This window comes from Australozyma saopauloensis, chromosome 4 (assembly GCF_035610405.1).
Source record: "Australozyma saopauloensis chromosome 4, complete sequence".
Taxonomy (NCBI): Eukaryota; Fungi; Ascomycota; class Pichiomycetes; order Serinales; family Metschnikowiaceae; genus Australozyma; species Australozyma saopauloensis.
Window position 1 is genome coordinate 709,671 of NC_086134.1, and position 18,134 is coordinate 727,804.

At 46.7% G+C, this 18,134-nt stretch overlaps 7 protein-coding genes and 1 non-coding gene across 8 annotated transcripts; 4 read left to right on the forward strand and 4 right to left on the reverse strand.

The window, feature by feature from the left end:
• Nucleotides 1-91: 91 nt before the first annotated feature.
• Nucleotides 92-1,369, reverse strand: PUMCH_003357 (uncharacterized protein; the record flags this gene model as incomplete). The annotated part of the gene is made up of 1 exon (XM_063022325.1): nucleotides 92-1,369. One exon carries the CDS (start codon nucleotides 1,367-1,369, stop codon nucleotides 92-94), a length of 1,278 nt encoding a protein of 425 aa, XP_062878395.1.
• A 329-nt stretch (nucleotides 1,370-1,698) lies between these two features.
• Nucleotides 1,699-4,923, reverse strand: PUMCH_003358 (uncharacterized protein; the record flags this gene model as incomplete). The annotated part of the gene is made up of 1 exon (XM_063022326.1): nucleotides 1,699-4,923. One exon carries the CDS (start codon nucleotides 4,921-4,923, stop codon nucleotides 1,699-1,701), a length of 3,225 nt encoding a protein of 1,074 aa, XP_062878396.1.
• Nucleotides 4,924-5,402: 479 nt separating this feature from the next.
• On the reverse strand, nucleotides 5,403-7,262 carry PUMCH_003359 (uncharacterized protein; the record flags this gene model as incomplete). Its single annotated transcript, XM_063022327.1, has 1 exon — nucleotides 5,403-7,262. The coding sequence occupies one exon, from the start codon at nucleotides 7,260-7,262 to the stop codon at nucleotides 5,403-5,405; it is 1,860 nt and encodes a 619-aa protein (XP_062878397.1).
• Nucleotides 7,263-8,733: 1,471 nt separating this feature from the next.
• On the forward strand, nucleotides 8,734-9,216 carry PUMCH_003360 (uncharacterized protein; the record flags this gene model as incomplete). The annotated part of the gene is made up of 1 exon (XM_063022328.1): nucleotides 8,734-9,216. One exon carries the CDS (start codon nucleotides 8,734-8,736, stop codon nucleotides 9,214-9,216), a length of 483 nt encoding a protein of 160 aa, XP_062878398.1.
• A 464-nt stretch (nucleotides 9,217-9,680) lies between these two features.
• Nucleotides 9,681-13,844, forward strand: PUMCH_003361 (uncharacterized protein; the record flags this gene model as incomplete). Its single annotated transcript, XM_063022329.1, has 1 exon — nucleotides 9,681-13,844. The coding sequence occupies one exon, from the start codon at nucleotides 9,681-9,683 to the stop codon at nucleotides 13,842-13,844; it is 4,164 nt and encodes a 1,387-aa protein (XP_062878399.1).
• Nucleotides 13,845-14,046: 202 nt separating this feature from the next.
• On the reverse strand, nucleotides 14,047-14,129 carry PUMCH_003362. Its single transcript has one exon. It is a non-coding gene; the product is annotated as a tRNA-Tyr (tRNA).
• A 732-nt stretch (nucleotides 14,130-14,861) lies between these two features.
• On the forward strand, nucleotides 14,862-16,724 carry PUMCH_003363 (uncharacterized protein; the record flags this gene model as incomplete). Its single annotated transcript, XM_063022330.1, has 1 exon — nucleotides 14,862-16,724. The coding sequence occupies one exon, from the start codon at nucleotides 14,862-14,864 to the stop codon at nucleotides 16,722-16,724; it is 1,863 nt and encodes a 620-aa protein (XP_062878400.1).
• Nucleotides 16,725-17,143: 419 nt separating this feature from the next.
• On the forward strand, nucleotides 17,144-18,100 carry PUMCH_003364 (uncharacterized protein; the record flags this gene model as incomplete). Its single annotated transcript, XM_063022331.1, has 1 exon — nucleotides 17,144-18,100. The coding sequence occupies one exon, from the start codon at nucleotides 17,144-17,146 to the stop codon at nucleotides 18,098-18,100; it is 957 nt and encodes a 318-aa protein (XP_062878401.1).
• Between the last annotated feature and the right edge of the window lie 34 nt (nucleotides 18,101-18,134).

Below are 18,134 nucleotides of genomic sequence, written 5' to 3' on the forward strand. Positions count from 1 at the left end.
TAGAATTAAGACTATTAAATTAAAATGTATTAAATAATGCATGTATGCGTTCGTTGAGGTCTTCTCTCCATCGCTGTGCTACTGAGATTGATTAGAATCGTCTCAGTTGGTTCATATAGTCCCATTGGGTGCTATCCAGAATTTTGTGAGACGCATTGCCCTGAGGGACGCGGAGTACAGAGCTTGTCAGACTAATGTTAGATTCTGCTTGGGAGTACATCGATGGTTGTTCTGAATTAAACCGATGCAAAGTGTTTCTGGGCGGAGCTGGTTCATAGGGAAGTACGTCTGCAGAAGCAGATTTGAATGTGAATTTTGGTTGCGTTTTCCAGCCTGGATCGTACTCTGCCAATCTGCTGTACGACAGGCTGGCATCACTCAATTTCAGATTATGGCCCATCGCCGACACAGGAACGGCGAGGGACTCGAAGTCGCCCGTTTCACGTACGCCTTCTTGCAAACTCTCTACGGTGACGGATCCCGGAAACGAAGTGAAACAGTGTGTTAGCACCTTCTCCATCTGTACACAGAACTCAACTATCTCCTCTATATGTAGTAGCTGGCCGCTGAATTTCGCTTTTTCGTAAATATGAATGGCCCGTTGTGCATAGCCGGTCATTTCACTCGAGAGTTTGTTACCGTCTTGAAGCAAGTTCACTAAAGCCACGAAGATCTCACGAAACGTCATGTATGGAGGGATGGTATACGTATTGGCAAAAACTCCATCCAAGCGGAGTTTGAGCCCGATGCTGTCAATAATATCTTGATATGTGTGATCGTCTGGAAGAAGGTAGTAATCCCTTTGGAGGCCAAACTCGATATTACGACGTTGGATATATTTGGGCGCAACTCTTCCTGGGTAATTGAACAGCTCCTTCTCGTTTGCCAAGGGACCGGCCCTGACCTTAACCACTCCCACGCACTGCTGGAGGGTTTTTAGTATGTAGTCATGCAAGGACTCCGGGAGATCGTTCTTCTCCAAAGGTAGGTATGCCGATCTGGCCGGGATCTGATTATACATGACTCTACTATGATACAACCGCGAAAAATAGAATAGTAGACTGATCACTACAAATGTTGCACAGGCGGCAATGATGATGAACAACTTGACTGCTGCTGCCTTTTTGGTCACAGTCTGCACAATGATGTCCAGTGGAGTCACAAGAATGAACCCAAACGTGATGATCATCAAGATTATGAGCGAGAATTGATAGAGCCATTCCAAGATTCGCTTGGGGACATTTGTTGCAAGTTTTGCGGGCAGATTTCGGGGGAACTCTTGTCGCAGTTTGCGTTGCCGCAAAACCCGGTCACGGGTCCGAGGCGGCGCTGCCGTGGAAAGATTGGCAGCGTTCATATCAGAAGACATGGCATTTTGTGATTTAGAGGGTAGATGGGGATGTGGTAGATACTGATTTGATTAGTGAAATGTGATAAATATGGGTATATGTTGTCTGCAGTACGATGTAGTGACGGTAGGAAGAGTGTGGTTGCGAAAAAGATAAGGCTAGAATTTTTCTACGATATGTGCGATAGTAGCGCTTAAACGCAAAAGGATTGAATTTCAAGTAATATGCTTGAAGGATTTAATTAATTATGTGAGAAATTTCAATGCATCGTTGGTTTGCTGGGACTAGAGTGCCAGACCCTAGTCTCACTATAATACATGTAACTGCAGTTACCATCGGAAAAAATACTCTACTTTTCATCTTGATTAGTAGGATATTGCAAGCTTGTGTCCAAGGGCGAGTTGGTTCGACTTGCGCCCGTTCTTGTGTACGGAGAAGAAGCTCTTCCTAAGTAAGAATCCTGGGTGAGAACCATTTTACTACGATCGTCCTCTTTGCCCGGAGTAGTTTTCCGTGCTGTCAAATGTGCTTGGCGCGCTTTCAAAGCCTCTTGTGCGCTGGAGGACGTGGTTGCATTTTGACTGGTCCTAGAAGCTTGTTGCTGCTGTTGAATGTTGGCTAGATATGAAACAGCAACTTTCTTGGCCTGCTCCTTGGACATGTTTGGATTCTTTTGCTGAATCGTGCTAACAATCTTGGCAAATTGAGCTGGTGAGTATTGAAGCGGGCCCTTTGCAAGCGCGGGCTGTTTTGCGGAGGGCGAGCTAGCTGCGCTAGATGCGCCTAGCATCGTTGGGCTGCTGCCGGGATGAGTAGCTGAATCAAGAACTTTTCTACCGGCCATCATTTGACTTGACACTCGTGGATTGGGAGAACCAGCGCCTCCTTGGTTCTTCTGCTGAAGCAAAAGGCGCTGCTTCTCGATTTGAAAAGCCTTTTGCATCTGTTCGGTTGTGAGAGGCTTTGAGTTGGACAGCGCTGCCTTCATGTTTCCAAGAAGTTGTTTTGCCTGGTGTTGCGCCAATGCAACGTGAGACAGTTGGCCCGGCATTCCAGCGGGAAGGCCATTCTGAAGCGCAGCCAGTGATGGGCGCGAAGAATCTGAGGAAGAAGCTGCTGCGAGTTGTGCAGCTCTTTGTTGTTGCATTCTTCTTTGAGCGTCGACTGTAGCCCTTGATGGCCCACTCGATACCGAGTCCATTGGCCCAACTGGAGGAGAGCTCGTTGCTCCACCAGATTGATCTGGTCTTCTTTGCCCGATTCCTGGCTTCAAGCGTGATCTAGATGCTTGTCGTTGAAAGTACACTTCTTGCGTGACCTGGTCTTGGTCATGTTTCATTTTGGTAAGCTCTTGAGGTGTAGGAATCACATCGCCACTTCTTTTGGATGTTTGGCCGGCCGCGTACCCGGAAGCATTATTATTGATAGTATTGGAGGCATATTCAGGGGTTGCAGCCTTTCTACTATTCGCCTTGGCAGCTGCAAGCTCTCTTTTCCTCATCGTTTTTCTCATCGCATCAAACATGGATGCCCAACGTAACTTCTTGTGGCCCCTCTGGATAGACTCAGTTCCAACACCAAAGGGCGAGATCCGTCTTTTGGTGGACATTTGGGCGTTGTGTGCTTCCTCAAGCCATATCTGTGCAGGGGCTGCATTTGAGCCTTTCATATCTCTAAATTGGAATTTGTCATTGAGCTGGATGTACCGTTCAAAGCATTGCCATGGAGTCCGCTTTTCAATATTTGAGGTGTAGTGTTTCAAAGTAGCGGGGTGGGCCAGGAGATTCGCTGAGATAAGCTCCCAATTGAAGCAATACTCGGCTACATAATGAATCAAGAGCTGGTCATCACGAGGAAGCCAAATCGTGGGCGAGCGAAACTTGATGTTTTTCACTAAAGGAGGTTTTGGGGGTTTCAAGAAATTGAATTTTCTGTGGGATTGTACACCAAACAAGCCCTTCTGATAAGGGGGTGGGCCACTCTCCTCTCCAGAAGGTTGTGGGGTGGCAGAGTCCCGCAAGACAATCTTGTACCAATCGTCGTCTGCCTCCAGAGGATAGAGCATTCGAGATCCCGGGATAAGAGATATCTCTGTCACGGGAATTGTAGTCAGAAGAGGTGTCAGAGGGTCATCATCAAATGCAGTGTACTTGGGCAAATTCCGGATGATAGATTGGTCAAGTTTTTTCAAGTCATTGATGTTAATGTGAGATTTGAAAGGAGTGATTGTTGCAGGGCTCTCTGCCGGCTCGGTGATGGTAGTATGTAAATCGAGAGCAAACGTCTCTTCCTCGCCATCGATCTTGCTCAATTGAGAAGGATCAATCGATGATTCAGTTTGAAGCTTGAGGGCTGCTTCCGCAGCCCCGGGATCCGATGAATGATTCTCATCGGTGGCTATATCGGTTATGGCAGATTCGGAATCGAGGTCATTGGATTGGGGCTGATCAGCTGTGTTAGAGTCTTCTTGCTTTTCTGGAATATCTAGCATTTCGGAATCAAGATCATCGGTTTCTACCGCCATATCGGATACAGCTTCAGGAACGGCTTCAGAATCGCCTTCTGTGGTGAGTTCGCTTGCAACCTCGGATGCAGAGCCCGTTGTGGCTTCTGTTGTAGTGTCTGTAGCACCTTCTGTTGCAGATTCAAGAGGTAGAAACTCAATTGGCTTGGTTTTGATACACATGACTTGGCCAAAGGTCCAGTAGTCTCTCACTGCTTGGGCAATCTGTGCACAGCAGTATTTCTTGAACTTCTGAAGTTCTTTAAAGTCTGTAGCCATCCACTTCGCTTCGCGCACAAGCGAATCCCAGGTAAGTTCTTTGGCCTTCTTATTACGTTTCACATATACAAAGGGATCATAGTACCGCATTGGCTGGCGCAACGACCACTTATTCTGACGCTTCAACTCTTCAATACGCGAGTACAAAACGGAGATCTTACCTTCCAATAGAGCCAGCTCGAAGTTCTCGGTCATCAAGGCCTTGTGTGAGCCAGGCAAGAGCTTTATCAAAGGGAAAGACTGGGTTCTGTAATAGAGCTCGGCCAAAGATGTGGAGTCATGGACTTGTGTTGGATAGTGGTCCGGCAATGCTACGATATCCAAATCTGAAATTCTTTTATGCAAAAACTCTTCCTTCTCTCTTTCGATGCCCTCTACTTGTGATCGTAGATTGACAGTAGTCTGGATCCGCCGACTCTTTCCCACAGGAAGTGGAATTCCACTCGGAAGGCTATTGGCAAGGTCTCTAAACGCCTCGTTGGTAAGCTCAAATGCCGCCTCCCGAGGCCGCTTTCCATTGCTATTCTTCTCTTCTGCTTGGTATAAGTAGCGCTTCGCGTTCCCTGCCATTTCACGCTTCAATGTGTCATAGTCGCGCACCTTTGATATCGAGGCAATCTGAAACGGCTTTGCCGTGGATACATCATTCTTGTCAAAGAAATTTGTTGCTGTGGTAGATGCTGAGAGATATGTGTAATCTGGAAGTGGTTGGAGTGCGCTGGAAACGAGGAAAAAAAGCTCGCGAAGCTTGTTCGCGTGCTCTGTGGCTATCACTTCACGTTCAGAGGCCATCACACCGATACACAGCTAGGTAGAAGGGGTGGGGCTGGTTCGGTTTGGGGGACTGGTTCTGTTTTGTTAGTAGATGGGATAGTGTGGCTCACGTGACTTTCGCGTGACAGTCATGTGTTTTGCAGCCAATTTGAGTAGTACCCAAATCTACACTAACAGTCTTCTTGAAAAGTGAGATTGATAATAGAGTTTACTTAAAAATGTGAAATTGTGAGAGGTTTAAATATTTGTTTTATTTCCAGTCGACCCTCATGTCTAGTTGTTAATAGCCAGATATGAACATTTGGAGCGAGTCAAACAGAAGATGCGTCTGGGACCAAAGTCTACAACGAGAATCAAAAAAATTATGCGTTGAATTAAACACAATTATGGCACATCGTAGCCGAAGCTGCGCCATCCAAAAAAAATTCTATGCAGCTGATCTAATATACATTGGACCCAAAGGGACCCTTTTCGTGCAACCTCTAATGTGACTCCATCTACAACTCAGAGGTGTCCAAGAAGAAGTAGTTACCAGCAAGCTTCTGCTCCTTGTCCATTTGAGAGTCCTTCTTGTTGATTCTTGGTCTGAAAGAGTTTGGATCTCTTCTGAAGGTAACGTTCAAGTTCTTCAAGAAACGGTTACATCCGGTCAACAACGACTCAGGAGACTTGGCAAGAGCGTTCTTGGATGGCTCACCCTCGAAGACAATGACACGGTCGGCCAAGTAGGTGGCCATCATGAAATCGTGCTCGACGATGAATGCGGTCTTCTTGGAGTGCAAGATGAATCTTCTGATGACCTTGGAACACACAATACGTTGCTCGGAGTCCAAGTAGGCAGATGGCTCATCAATCAAGTAGATATCTGCAGGGATACCCAAAGCCAACACAAGAGCGACTCTCTGCAACTCACCACCGGAAAGAACCTGGACTTCCTGGTCGATGATGTTGTCGATGTTCAAAGGCTTGACGACATCGGTCTGGAACTGTGGGTTCAAGAAAGCACCCTTGATCTTCTTGAAGAACAATTGTCTGACGGTACCTGGGAACTTAGGAGCAATCTTTTGGGGCTTCATGGAAATGCTCATCTTAGGAATCTCTGGCTTGCCATCAGCCTCCAAAGCACCAGCCAAAATCTTACAGAAGGTGGTCTTACCGGTACCGTTCTCACCGAACAAGACCAAGATCTCGGAGTTGGTGAACTCACCCTTCTCGACCTCAAGGAAGAAGTCACCTTGGGTCTTCTTCAAGTGAGGGTAGGACAAAGCGGAGGAGTGGTCCAAGATCAAGCCATCGGCCGCGTCAGCCAAACGGAACTGCAAAGACTCTTCTCTGAAACGCATGTTCTCGGTTGGAATGAAACCATCCAAGAAAATGTTGATACCTTCTCTGACGGAGGATGGCAAAGTCACCACACCGTACACCGAAGGAGCACCGTACAAAAGACAGATGAAGTCGGACAAGTAGTCCAAGACAGACAAGTCGTGCTCCACACAAATGACGTAGGTGGTGGAGTCCAAAACAGAACGGATCAACTCGGCGGCTCTCAAACGCTGCTTGACATCCAAGTACGACGATGGCTCATCGAACATGTAGACGTTGGCGTCCTGAACACAGGTCATACCAAGAGCGAAACGCTGCAACTCACCACCAGACAAGTTGGCGATTTCTCTGTTCATGACGTGCTTCAACTCCAAAAGACGGATGATGTAGTCCCAGTGCTCGGTTCTCTGCAACTTGGCCTTCAAGATGCCCTCCACGGTCTTGATCTCACTCTTGGCCAAAGCACGAGGAATGTTGTCCACGTACTGGGGCTTGATGATGGCATGGATGTTGTCCTCCAACACCTTGGTGAAGTAGTTCTGCAACTCGGAACCACGGAAGTACTTCAAGATCTCCTCCCAGTCGGGTGGGTTGTCGTAGCGACCCAAGTTGGGCTTCTGCTTACCCGCCAAGATCTTCAACGCGGTGGACTTACCGATACCGTTGGTACCGACCAAACCCAAGACCTGGCCCGGTCTGGGTGTGGGCAAACGATGCAACTTGAACGAGTTGGCCGAGTATCTGTGGGTGGTTTCTGCCTCCAAGTTGGTAGGCAAGTTGATGATGGTGATGGCATCGAAGGGACATTTCTTGACACAAATACCACAACCCACACACAAGTTCTCACTGATGAACGCAATCTTGTTGGCCGGAGTGACCTCGATACAGAGCTTTCCTGTTTTCACCACGGGACAGGACTTACGACATTCTTGTCTACACTTCTTGGGCTTACACTTGTCGGTGCTGACAATGGCGATTCTGGTGCCTTTGGAGGATGTTTCGCCTTTGTTGCCTCCTTTTCCTCTGCCGCTCATGGTAATGTGGTGGTTTTTCTGGGGTGGTGCAAAATGAGTAGTGGCTTTTTTTTTCGGTCTGCTCGGTCTGAGATAATCGCGTGCGCGCGTTAGTCTGAGACCTGACTAAATAGTGGCATCTCATTGGAGCTTTTGGCGGCGGAATTTATTTTGGCGGTGGGTTTGGTTGGAGGTTGGTGTGGACGGTATGTTTGAACAGTTGGGCATATTTTGAAAAATTGCTTTTGTGTGTGGTTTGATCTGGGGGAGAGTCTGGGTAGATCTCGATGAGGTACCTCATCGCATGAGCAGTGATAGAGACACTAAGTTGTTTAGCCTGGGGATTTTCTATTTTCTATTTTCTATTTTCTGTGCGTCACATCAATTCTTTTTTTTTTCTCTTCTCAATGTTTCATTTTCATTGGTGATTACTCTCGGGCTAAGTTGGAGACTTGTGCTCTTTTGACTGGAAACCGGTACCTGAACACGATAGGACTGATCATCAAAAGGTTCAAACTGGGAAAACAAATGCGATAGGAATTCCTGCGTTCTACAAGATTCAACCAGATTTTCACTCATATTTTGGTCATTTCGGGAACTTTAAACAAACGGCTGAGACTGGCTCTTGACACATCTCTGGCTGCAAATTGGTCCCTGCGTAGTGATGTTTCAAACACTACAAACAGAGCCATCTGTGAAAAGAACAAGACTTCTTTTCCGTGATCGATTTTCTTTGACTGAAACCTTGTCATCCCCAAGATAGAATCTTCCGCAAATAGGTTTTGCGGTTTCTCAACGACTTTTTTGGAACCACATATGATACACGTTATCGTGGCCGATGTTCAATCTTGAGCCATCTGCAAAGAGTACCTCTAAATATTTACTTTAATTTTTTTTAGTACGGAAATGAAAGAATACCAGTTTCTCCTCTGTTTCTTTCGTGCTCAATCTTATGACTAAACGCATGTCAACAATTCCTCCCATAGTCCGGTCGTGTCCCGCCCACCTGTGTCGAACACTCGTCACTGCTGATTCCCTATGGCCTTTTTTCCCCAACTACTTTTGTTTTTCTCACGACCATACCCCCGTAATGTTGTGAAAGAGACAATGAAGATGTTCCAGCGGAACTTAGTATCAATCGTTCTTTTCCGCCAAAAATTATCGTAAACGGAATGCGGACTGTTTCTGTATGGTCAACACAGTTAGGCTAGAAACACGAATATTTCAAGCAAACAGGTCGCTCTGAATGACTTGTTTCATGCACGTTTCGGTCTGTTGCATTTCCTCGACTCCTGTACGATCCCCGGAAAGGAATTATGCTGGGGAAGATTCCACTTCCATGGTTGTACATTCCATATGAGGATGCGTGGAATGTCTGGGAAGTACTCACAATAATCGCGTCTCGTCATTGGGTCCAATTTTTTTAGATTGGCATGTGGAAACATTTCCTAGAGTAGCCTGGGTTGACATTGCGCCAGGCTGTCTCCTCTGTATGTTGGCTGCCTTTCTAACCTTCTTCGGAAGTCATGTTTATGAAACAGGCACATTTCCACGCAAAAGTAATAATTCACTAGCAGCTGATAATCGAGACCCTGTGAGATTTCGGGGGCCCTGGTATGCATTGGGTCTATCCATTCACTGGCCCTCAAATCTAAGCGGAAGTACGGAGCGCTTCCAGTTACAGCCGAAGAGTATGTTCAGCCGCCTGTGGACCGGTTCACGGTACATTTTCGGCGCAATTATCTGCTTCATAGCTGTGCAGCCACATGGATACCTCTCTAGCAGTGGGATCCACTCTTTGGGCCGCCACGTCTGGATCTCAGACTCGCGTCAGGCTCATACCAAAAGACGATACCTGGCGACAAAATCTTCCCAAGTTCTCGGCAACAATTTGCTCGCCCCCTATACAGCTCCATCAGCTGATGCGCTTCTGGAACCCAACACCCAACTGGACATGGTATGTGTCCGTACATAAATTTTTCACACCCTAAAAAATGCACCTAAACGCACGTATCGCCTGTAAACTTGTCAAACCCGTAGATCTCCCCACGATGGTCTCTCTCCATCTCGGCCCAGAACGTGTTGGACTCAAAAGGGAACGGTGGTGTCGGCGCAGGTTTTTCTCTCCAGTCCCTACTACAACCACCACAGCTGTTTTTCCCTGCAAACACCCGGAAATCCAGCGTACGCCATTGTGACCGCCTTTTCTTACTCTGAAATCAGCGCCGTCCACTCCCTTATTCTAATTTCTTCGCTCCTTCCGTCCTTCACACCGGTGTTGCATCTGTTGGAACGAACAGATCTACAACGCGAGCCAACAACGTGGACCACGGAATTTCGGGTGAAAAATTACTATTCGAGCAACCGTCCCGCCCCACGCATCTTTTTGGTTGTTGATCCCCAGTGTCTTTTTGAGTATCCCCCCTAAGTTTTGTAGTTATGGCTAAGTTAGGAGACGAGGTTGAAGCCAACCCCGAATTGTACGGGCTCCGGCGGTCGGGCCGCGAGCGCAAGGTGATGAGTCTTGCCGAGGATCTGGACGATGAGATCGACACGGTGAAGAGACGCTCCCGTGTTGCTCACGACGAATACGACGACGACATCTTAGACGACGAGTCGGAGGAAAATGACGATGATGATGATGATGCAGAGTTTGTAACTGGCCCCCGTAAAAGACCGGCTTCGTCGAGTCGACTGAGCACAAAGAGAACACGCGCTGTCCGTAGTGGTCTGCTGACCCCTCGTGCTCCGCTGATACCCGCTGAGGTGCGGTTTTCCACCAGAAACAATGGCTCGGTCAACTATGCCGTTGATGAGGAAGACGAAAACGAGTTCTTGGAGAGCGAGGACGAAGACGAGGACGACGAGAAGGGCGACTATTACTACTATGAACAGGCGTTGGCTGAGGAGAACGCTCCAGGTATTGACGCGGTTCTCGACCACAAACTCAACGAGGATAATGCCGAGGTCACCAACGAGCCCAAGTTGGACTATCTCTTCAAAATCAAGTGGAGCAACAAGTCTCACTTGCACAATTCGTGGGAGACGTATAGCTCGCTCAAAGATGTCAAGGGCTTCCGTAGAGTCGATAACTATATCAAGCTGTTTATTCTTTTGGACCAAGAGTTGAGAAATGATCCGTTGGTCACGAAGGAGGACATCGAGGCCATGGATATTGAGCGCGAGCGCAAAAGAGACGAACAGGAGGAGTTCACCCATGTGGAGAGAATCGTTGACAGTGACAGAGTCGAGCTTGACGATGGCACGTCGCAGTTGCAATACTACGTCAAATGGAAGAGATTGTACTATGACGAATGTCTGTGGGAGAATGCTGAGGTGATTGCCGAGTCTGCTCCCGAACAAGTCAAAAAGTTTCAACAGAGATTGCTGTCCAAGATTCTTCCCAGCTTGTCTGCCAACTATCCTGTTAATCAAAGACCTCGTTTCGAGAAGTTGAGCAAGCAGCCACTTTTTATCAAGAATGGAGAATTGAGAGATTTCCAATTAACAGGTTTGAACTGGATGGCCTTTTTGTGGTCCCGTAACGAGAATGGTATCTTGGCAGATGAGATGGGTTTGGGTAAGACAGTCCAGACAGTGGCGTTCTTGTCATGGCTCATCTACGCTCGTCGTCAAAACGGTCCCCATTTGGTAGTTGTGCCATTGAGTACATTACCTGCTTGGCAAGAAACCTTTGAGAAGTGGGCACCAGATATCAACTGTATCTACTATGTCGGTAACACCGAGGCCAGAAAGAACATCCGGGAGTATGAATTCTATTCTGGAAACACCAGCAAGCCAAAGTTCAACATTCTTCTCACGACTTATGAGTATATTTTGAAGGACAGAAATGAGCTAGGGGCTTTCAAATGGCAGTTCCTCGCTGTTGACGAAGCCCACAGATTGAAGAATGCTGAATCTTCCTTGTACGAATCCCTCAAGCTGTTCAAAGTTGCCAATAGATTACTCATCACTGGTACCCCCTTGCAGAATAACATCAAGGAGTTGGCTGCATTGTGCGACTTCCTTATGCCCGGAAAGTTTAATATTTATCAAGAGATTGACTTTGAAACTCCTAATGACGACCAAGAAGACTACATCAAGGGCTTACAACTGAGTATCAAACCGTTCATTCTCAGAAGACTTAAAAAAGATGTTGAGAAATCCCTTCCTTCTAAAACAGAAAGAATTTTGAGAGTGGAGTTATCTGATCTACAAACAGAGTACTACAGAAACATTATCACAAAGAATTACACGGCTTTGAATGCTGGTGCCAAAGGTTCTCAAGTTTCTCTCCTCAATGTCATGAGTGAGCTCAAGAAGGCCTCCAACCATCCTTATCTTTTTGATGGTGCTGAGGAGAAAGTATTGTCAAAGGCAGGTTCAGCATCGAGAGACAACATCTTGAGAGGACTTGTGATGTCTTCGGGTAAGATGGTTCTTTTGGAACAGCTCTTGAACCGGTTGAAAAAGGAGGGCCATCGTGTCTTGATCTTCTCGCAAATGGTCAGAATCTTGGACATCTTAGCCGACTACCTCGCTATCAAGGGATTTCAGTTCCAAAGATTAGATGGTGGAATCCCCTCTGCTCAAAGAAAAATTTCGATTGATCATTTCAATGCTCCTGACTCAAAAGATTTCGCGTTTTTGCTTTCTACTAGAGCTGGTGGATTGGGTATCAACTTGATGACTGCCGACACCGTCATTATCTTCGACTCTGATTGGAATCCTCAGGCTGATCTTCAAGCCATGGCTCGTGCCCACAGAATTGGTCAGAAGAAGCACGTTTCGGTCTACCGTTTCGTTTCTAAGGACACTGTGGAGGAGGAGATTTTGGAGAGAGCTAGAAAAAAGATGATTCTTGAGTACGCCATTATTTCCCTTGGAATGACGGATCCTAGTGGTAACAAGAAGAACAAGAATGAGCCCTCCTCGACAGAATTGTCACAGATCTTGAAATTCGGTGCGGCTAATATGTTCGCACCCAATGAGAACCAAAAGAAATTGGAAGATTTGAATTTGGATGATGTTTTGAGCCGTGCTGAAGATCATGTTACTACACCGGAGCTTGGAGAGTCCAACTTGGGTTCAGAGGAGTTCTTGAAGCAGTTTGAGGTCACCGATTATAAGGCAGACGTTCAATGGGATGATATCATTCCACAAGAAGAGTTGCTGAAATTGAAGGAAAAAGAAAAGAAGAAGGCCGAGGAGGAGTATTTGAATGAGCAAATTGCCATCTACTCTCGTAGAAGAGCCGCTATGAATCAGCTCCAAGACAACACGCCCGACACTTCTGGTATTGATGATGACGACGATGAGGAAGGTGGCAGAAGACGTGCACACAAAAAGAAGGTTGAGGTGCCAGACGAGCTTTCTGAGAAGGAAATTAGAGGCATCTACAGATCTATTCTCAAGCTCGGTGATTTGTCAGGCAAGTGGAACCAACTTGTGGAAGATGGAAGTATTTCCAACAAAAATCCTGTTTTGATCAAGCACGCTTACAACGAGATTATCAACACATCCAAGAGATTGGTTAAAGAAGAGGAAGCCCGCAGAGCAGAGGTTTTGGCAGATTTGGAGCAAAAGGCCAAGGATCTGAAAGCCTCTGGCAATGAAAAGGATGGAACTGCCTTGTGGATAGCCAAGAAAAAAGAAAAGAAGGCTGTTTTGTTCGAATATCAGGGTGTCAAGCATTTGAATGCCGAATTAATTTTGTCGAGACCACCAGATATGAAGCTTCTTCTGTCATTGATTCCAGAGGACAAACCAACATCCTTTGTGCTACACAAGAACCCTAAGCTGGTCCAGAACTGGAACTGCGATTGGAGTGTCAAGGATGATGCCATGTTGTTGGTGGGTGTGTACTTGTTTGGATATGGTTCTTGGACTCAAATTAGAGACCATCCTGTTCTCGGGTTGCAGAACAAAATCTTCTTGGAGACAGCCAGCAAGGCCGATAAAAAGGGCGATGACGGCAATGGAAAGGATTCCAAGGCCAACAACAAAAAAGTTCCCGGTGCTGTTCATTTGGGTAGAAGAGTTGATTACTTGTTTTTACTTTTGAGAGGAGATGAAGAGAGTAACGGCTCGGCGCCTGTGGCTAGAAAGAGGGTTAAGAAGGCTAAAGCAGAGCCCGCCGCGGTGACCAAGGTCAAGAAGGAGGGAAAGAACGCTAGATCATCGACCCCAGAGCCTAAGAAAACAAATGGTAAAAGAAATGGAGCTGCTACCCACACTCCATCATCTGAGACAACCAAAGTCAAGAGCGAAGATGCTGCTGCCGATGGTGATGAGGAAGACTTTTTGGAGTACGAGTCGATGGACGAGGCGGAATGCAAGCTGACATTGAAGCCTGTAGCCAAGTCGTTGATGAAGTTGCACAAGGGAAACAAGGGACTTGGTAAGCACGAGTGGGCAGTTCTTCTACGAAAGGAACTAGTCTCGATTGGAGACTTCATTGCTAGTGTCAGTAAGGCTGGAGATCGTACGCATAAGCATTTGTGGTCTTATGCTAGTCTCTACTGGCCCGCCAAGGTGCAGAGTTCCAAGATCACTACCATGTACAATAGAATCAAATCTCAGGGAGACAAGAAGGCAGAATAGTTTCAGTTGCCAGTCATAATAATAAATATTACTAGTGAAACATTTAGTAGATTGGGGCAGGAGATCTAGTTTGGAGTTCAAGTATAGCCACTACGGAGTCAAAAAGATAGATTGTCAATGTAAGTTTTCAAAATCTAACTATTTGAATAGAATTAAGAATGGAGCCAGAATCATAGACAAGATAAACAGAAAAAAAAAGAAATCTCCCGGGGGTGAGTCGAACACCCGATCTCAAGATTACAATACATTACAGTCTCGCGCCTTAGCCAGCTTGGCCACCGAGAGGTTCTTGTGAAATGAGAAATAGTTGATTGATATGATGTTTAAAATGTGAATTCATACAAAGTTGTTGAGTTTTTTGACTTCACGATGAAATTTCAAAATGAAATTATCCCTAGGTCAACTTTTTACAGCTCTTCGACAGGAAGCTTTAATCATTAAAACACATAGAAGAATTAAGGGGTAGAGACACAAATACCCCTTTTTCATAGTATCAGTTCAAAATTCACTGCAATATTCTGCATCGTTTTTTCCAGACTGATAAACACCTACATTCATTTTTTACGTGTTCACTGAATCTCGACACAAATGCAAATTACCAGGCCTATGACTGGTCTTCGCAGAATTATCACAGAAATCACATCAATTCACATACCACGAAAAACAAACCCAGGGATGAAAAAAACCAAAAAAAAGAAACAATAACATCAGGAACTTCAGTACTCTTTTAAATAAATAAACTCCCCCTTCAACCACCACCCACCCACCCCCATCTCACAAATGGTAGTCACAAACCGCCGAAGAGATCAGAGGGCTTCCTGCAGTACCACCATCCCGGCGTGTGGGACGTTCCACAAAAAAAAAAAAATTTCGCTCGCTTGTAGCTCCTCAGAGAAATCTCCGACCAGTAAGATCCCCCACCGTTTCGTTGACACCTGTCTAGCCATCGGCTCCTAGTCCCTCCGGAACTTCTTACTCCCATAAAAAAAAAAAAAAATAAGAACATCCCATTCCACCATGTCTGCCGACCAACTCACCCAGTCCATGGACAAATTGAACTTGGAGAACCAGCCCTCCGCTGCTGCTCCTGCTGCCGCTGCTCCTGCTGCCGCCTCCGACGCCACCGAGCCTGCTGCCTCCACCGACGCCGACGCCGAGTCTGTTGCTGAGACCTCTGCCTCTTTGTACGTCGGAGAGTTGAACCCATCTGTGAACGAGGCTGTCTTGTTCGAGGTGTTCTCTCCTCTTGGACAGGTCTCTTCCATCCGTGTGTGCCGTGACGCCATCACCAAGAAGTCGTTGGGATACGCCTACGTCAACTACCACAAGCACGAGGATGGAGAGAAGGCTTTGGACCAGTTGAACTACTCGTTGATCGACAACAGACCCTGCAGAATCATGTGGTCGCAACGTGACCCATCGTTCCGTAGAAACGGCGACGGCAACATCTTCATCAAGAACTTGCACCCGGACATCGACAACAAGGCTTTGTTCGACACCTTCTCTGCCTTCGGCCGTATCTTGTCCTGTAAGGTTGCCACCGACGCCATGGGCCGCTCCAAGTGTTTCGGTTTCGTCCACTACGAGACCGCCGAGGCTGCTGCCGCTGCCATCGAGAACGTCAACGGTATGTCCTTGAACGACTTGGAGGTCTACGTTGGTAAGCACGTCTCCCGCAAGGAGAGAGAGTCCATCTGGGAGGGCATGAAGGCCAACTTCACCAACGTGTTCGTCAAGAACTTCGGTTCTGACTTCACCGAGGACGAGTTGAGAAACTTGTTCGAGCCTTACGGTAAGATCACCTCTCTTTTCTTCGAGAAGGACGAGAACAACAAGTCCAAGGGTTTCGGTTTCGTCAACTTCGAGGACCACGAGGCTGCTGTCAAGGCCGTCGAGGAGTTGAACGAGAAGGAGATCAACGGCGAGCCAATCTTCGTTGGCAGAGCCCAAAAGAAGAGAGAGAGAGCCATGGAGTTGAGAAAGCAATTCGAGAACTCCAACATGGAGATGTACCAGGGCGTCAACTTGTTCGTCAAGAACTTGGATGAGTCCATCACCTCCGAGGACTTGGAGGAGGAGTTCAAGCCTTTCGGTACCATCACCTCTGCCAAGGTCATGGTTGACGAGGCCCAAAAGTCTAAGGGTTTCGGTTTCGTCTGCTTCTCTACCCCAGAGGAGGCCACCAAGGCCATCACCGAGATGAACTCTAGAATGGTCAGAGGCAAGCCTTTGTACGTTGCTTTGGCTCAACGTAAGGATGTCAGACGTTCCCAATTGGAGCAACAGATCCACGCCCGTAACCAGATGAGAAAGCAAAACGCTGCTGCCTCTGGTATGCCAGGTCAATTCATGCCACCTATGTTCTACGGTCAACAACCAAACATGTTCCCAGGTAACGGCAGAAACAACGGTCCATTCCCAGGTCCTAACCCTCAAATGATGATGCCAAGAGGTCAAATGCCACCACCTCAAGGACAATGGCCAAGAGCTGGTCCTAACGGCCAGCCTGTCCCAGTCTACGGTATGCCACCAGTCTACGGTGACTTCAACGGTCCAAACGGTCGTCAACAAAGAGGTTACTTCCCTAACCGTAACCAAAAGGGCGGTCGTCAAACTAGAGACTTGGCTGCCATCATCGCTTCTGCTCCTGCTGACCAACAAAAGAGAATCTTGGGTGAGGAATTGTACCCAAAGATCGTCTCCACTGGTAAGGCTCAAGAGCCAGAGGCCGCTGGTAAGATCACTGGTATGATGTTGGACTTGGACAACCAAGAGATCTTGGCTTTGTTGGAGGACGACGAGTTGTTCACCAACCACTTCGAGGACGCCTTGACTGCTTACGAGGAGTACAAGAAGTCTTCTGAGGAGCAACTGGCCTAGGTGGGAAGGTCTGGTGCTACTAAGGAGTGGTTCTAGTTCTGATGTGCTGTTTAGCTTGTATTTCTTCGTCTTTTCTTTATTTCCATGGGTACTTGGATAATTTATATACCGAATGAAAACAAAAAAAAGAGGACATTCATGTAGTATTAATAGGCTATTGGTTTTGGGGTAAACGCAAGGGATCTTATACCGAGAGTACTAATTGAATTCTTGCTAAACGGACTTTACCAATATTTTATTGTTTTAATCTTTTTATAATTTATTCAAATTTTCGTACTAGTAGTGTAGCGGTTCTCCATTCTTTCTCAGTGTGTTCCATTTACCCCATATATATAGATATACCTTTTTAACTAACTCCATTAACAGCCACTCCTTCCAAAACAATTACACAGCAAGTCAGAGAAATAACAGCATTTCAGATGACAAAACCCACTAATAGCTCGAGCGCAGACGCCAAAAACGGGACACTGAAGTCTTCCAAGAAGGCAGTTCTAGAAAACGCACAATCCAACACAGACAACACAGAGAAAAACGAGTCCGACGATGACTACGACGAAGAAAACGACGACGACTACGATCCATCGAAAGCCGAAGAGAAAAACGCCCAGGAATCATCCGATGACGAGGATGTTCCAGACTATTCTGCCGTCTCTGGTGTAAGCCAAGTAAAGACACGAGGACAGATATATTCCAATGCTGCCAGCGGAAAGAGTTCAAGTGTATCTGGACTAGTTCAAGATTATCTGCGAGTGGACGTGGATGCGTTGTTTGGATCTTTAGAAAATGATGATTCTTCTGAATGGCGCCTGCTAATACAAGCCGATGACGGAACAGCAGGCAAAGATGCTGGCCGTAGAAACCAGCCCACTTCAAGTCTATCTGTAAACGAAGAGGAGGAACAGATTCGCATTGTTACCACATACACATTTGCAGGCCGCTTGGTTCGTGAATCTAAGTTGGTCGCAGCAGACAGCGCAGAGGCCAGAGCATACCTTAATTCCACGAGTGGTTTGATGGCTTCTGAAGATGATAACGAGAACCACAAGAGTTCGGTCACAGTACTACGTAAGGTTCAAGGCACAGACGAAGAACGACCTCTCCGTATCAAATTGAAGCGCTCGTCTCTCATTGACAAATTCTTGGCCAGAGATAAGAAGAACAAATTGACGACTCTAGAGAAGTCCAGATTGGATTGGGCGTCTTTTGTTGACAAGAAGAAAATCAAGGACGACTTGGCTCAGCACAACAAGGGTGGTTACTTGGAGAAACAGGCATTCTTGGACCGTGTCGAAAACAACAGGGATTTACAATATCAGCAGGCTAAGGATCTTGATAGACAGCAACAATGGCAACAGCTGCAAAAGGCAGCTCAATAGTTGCATTTTACTTCTTGTATAAGTGGATCAATTG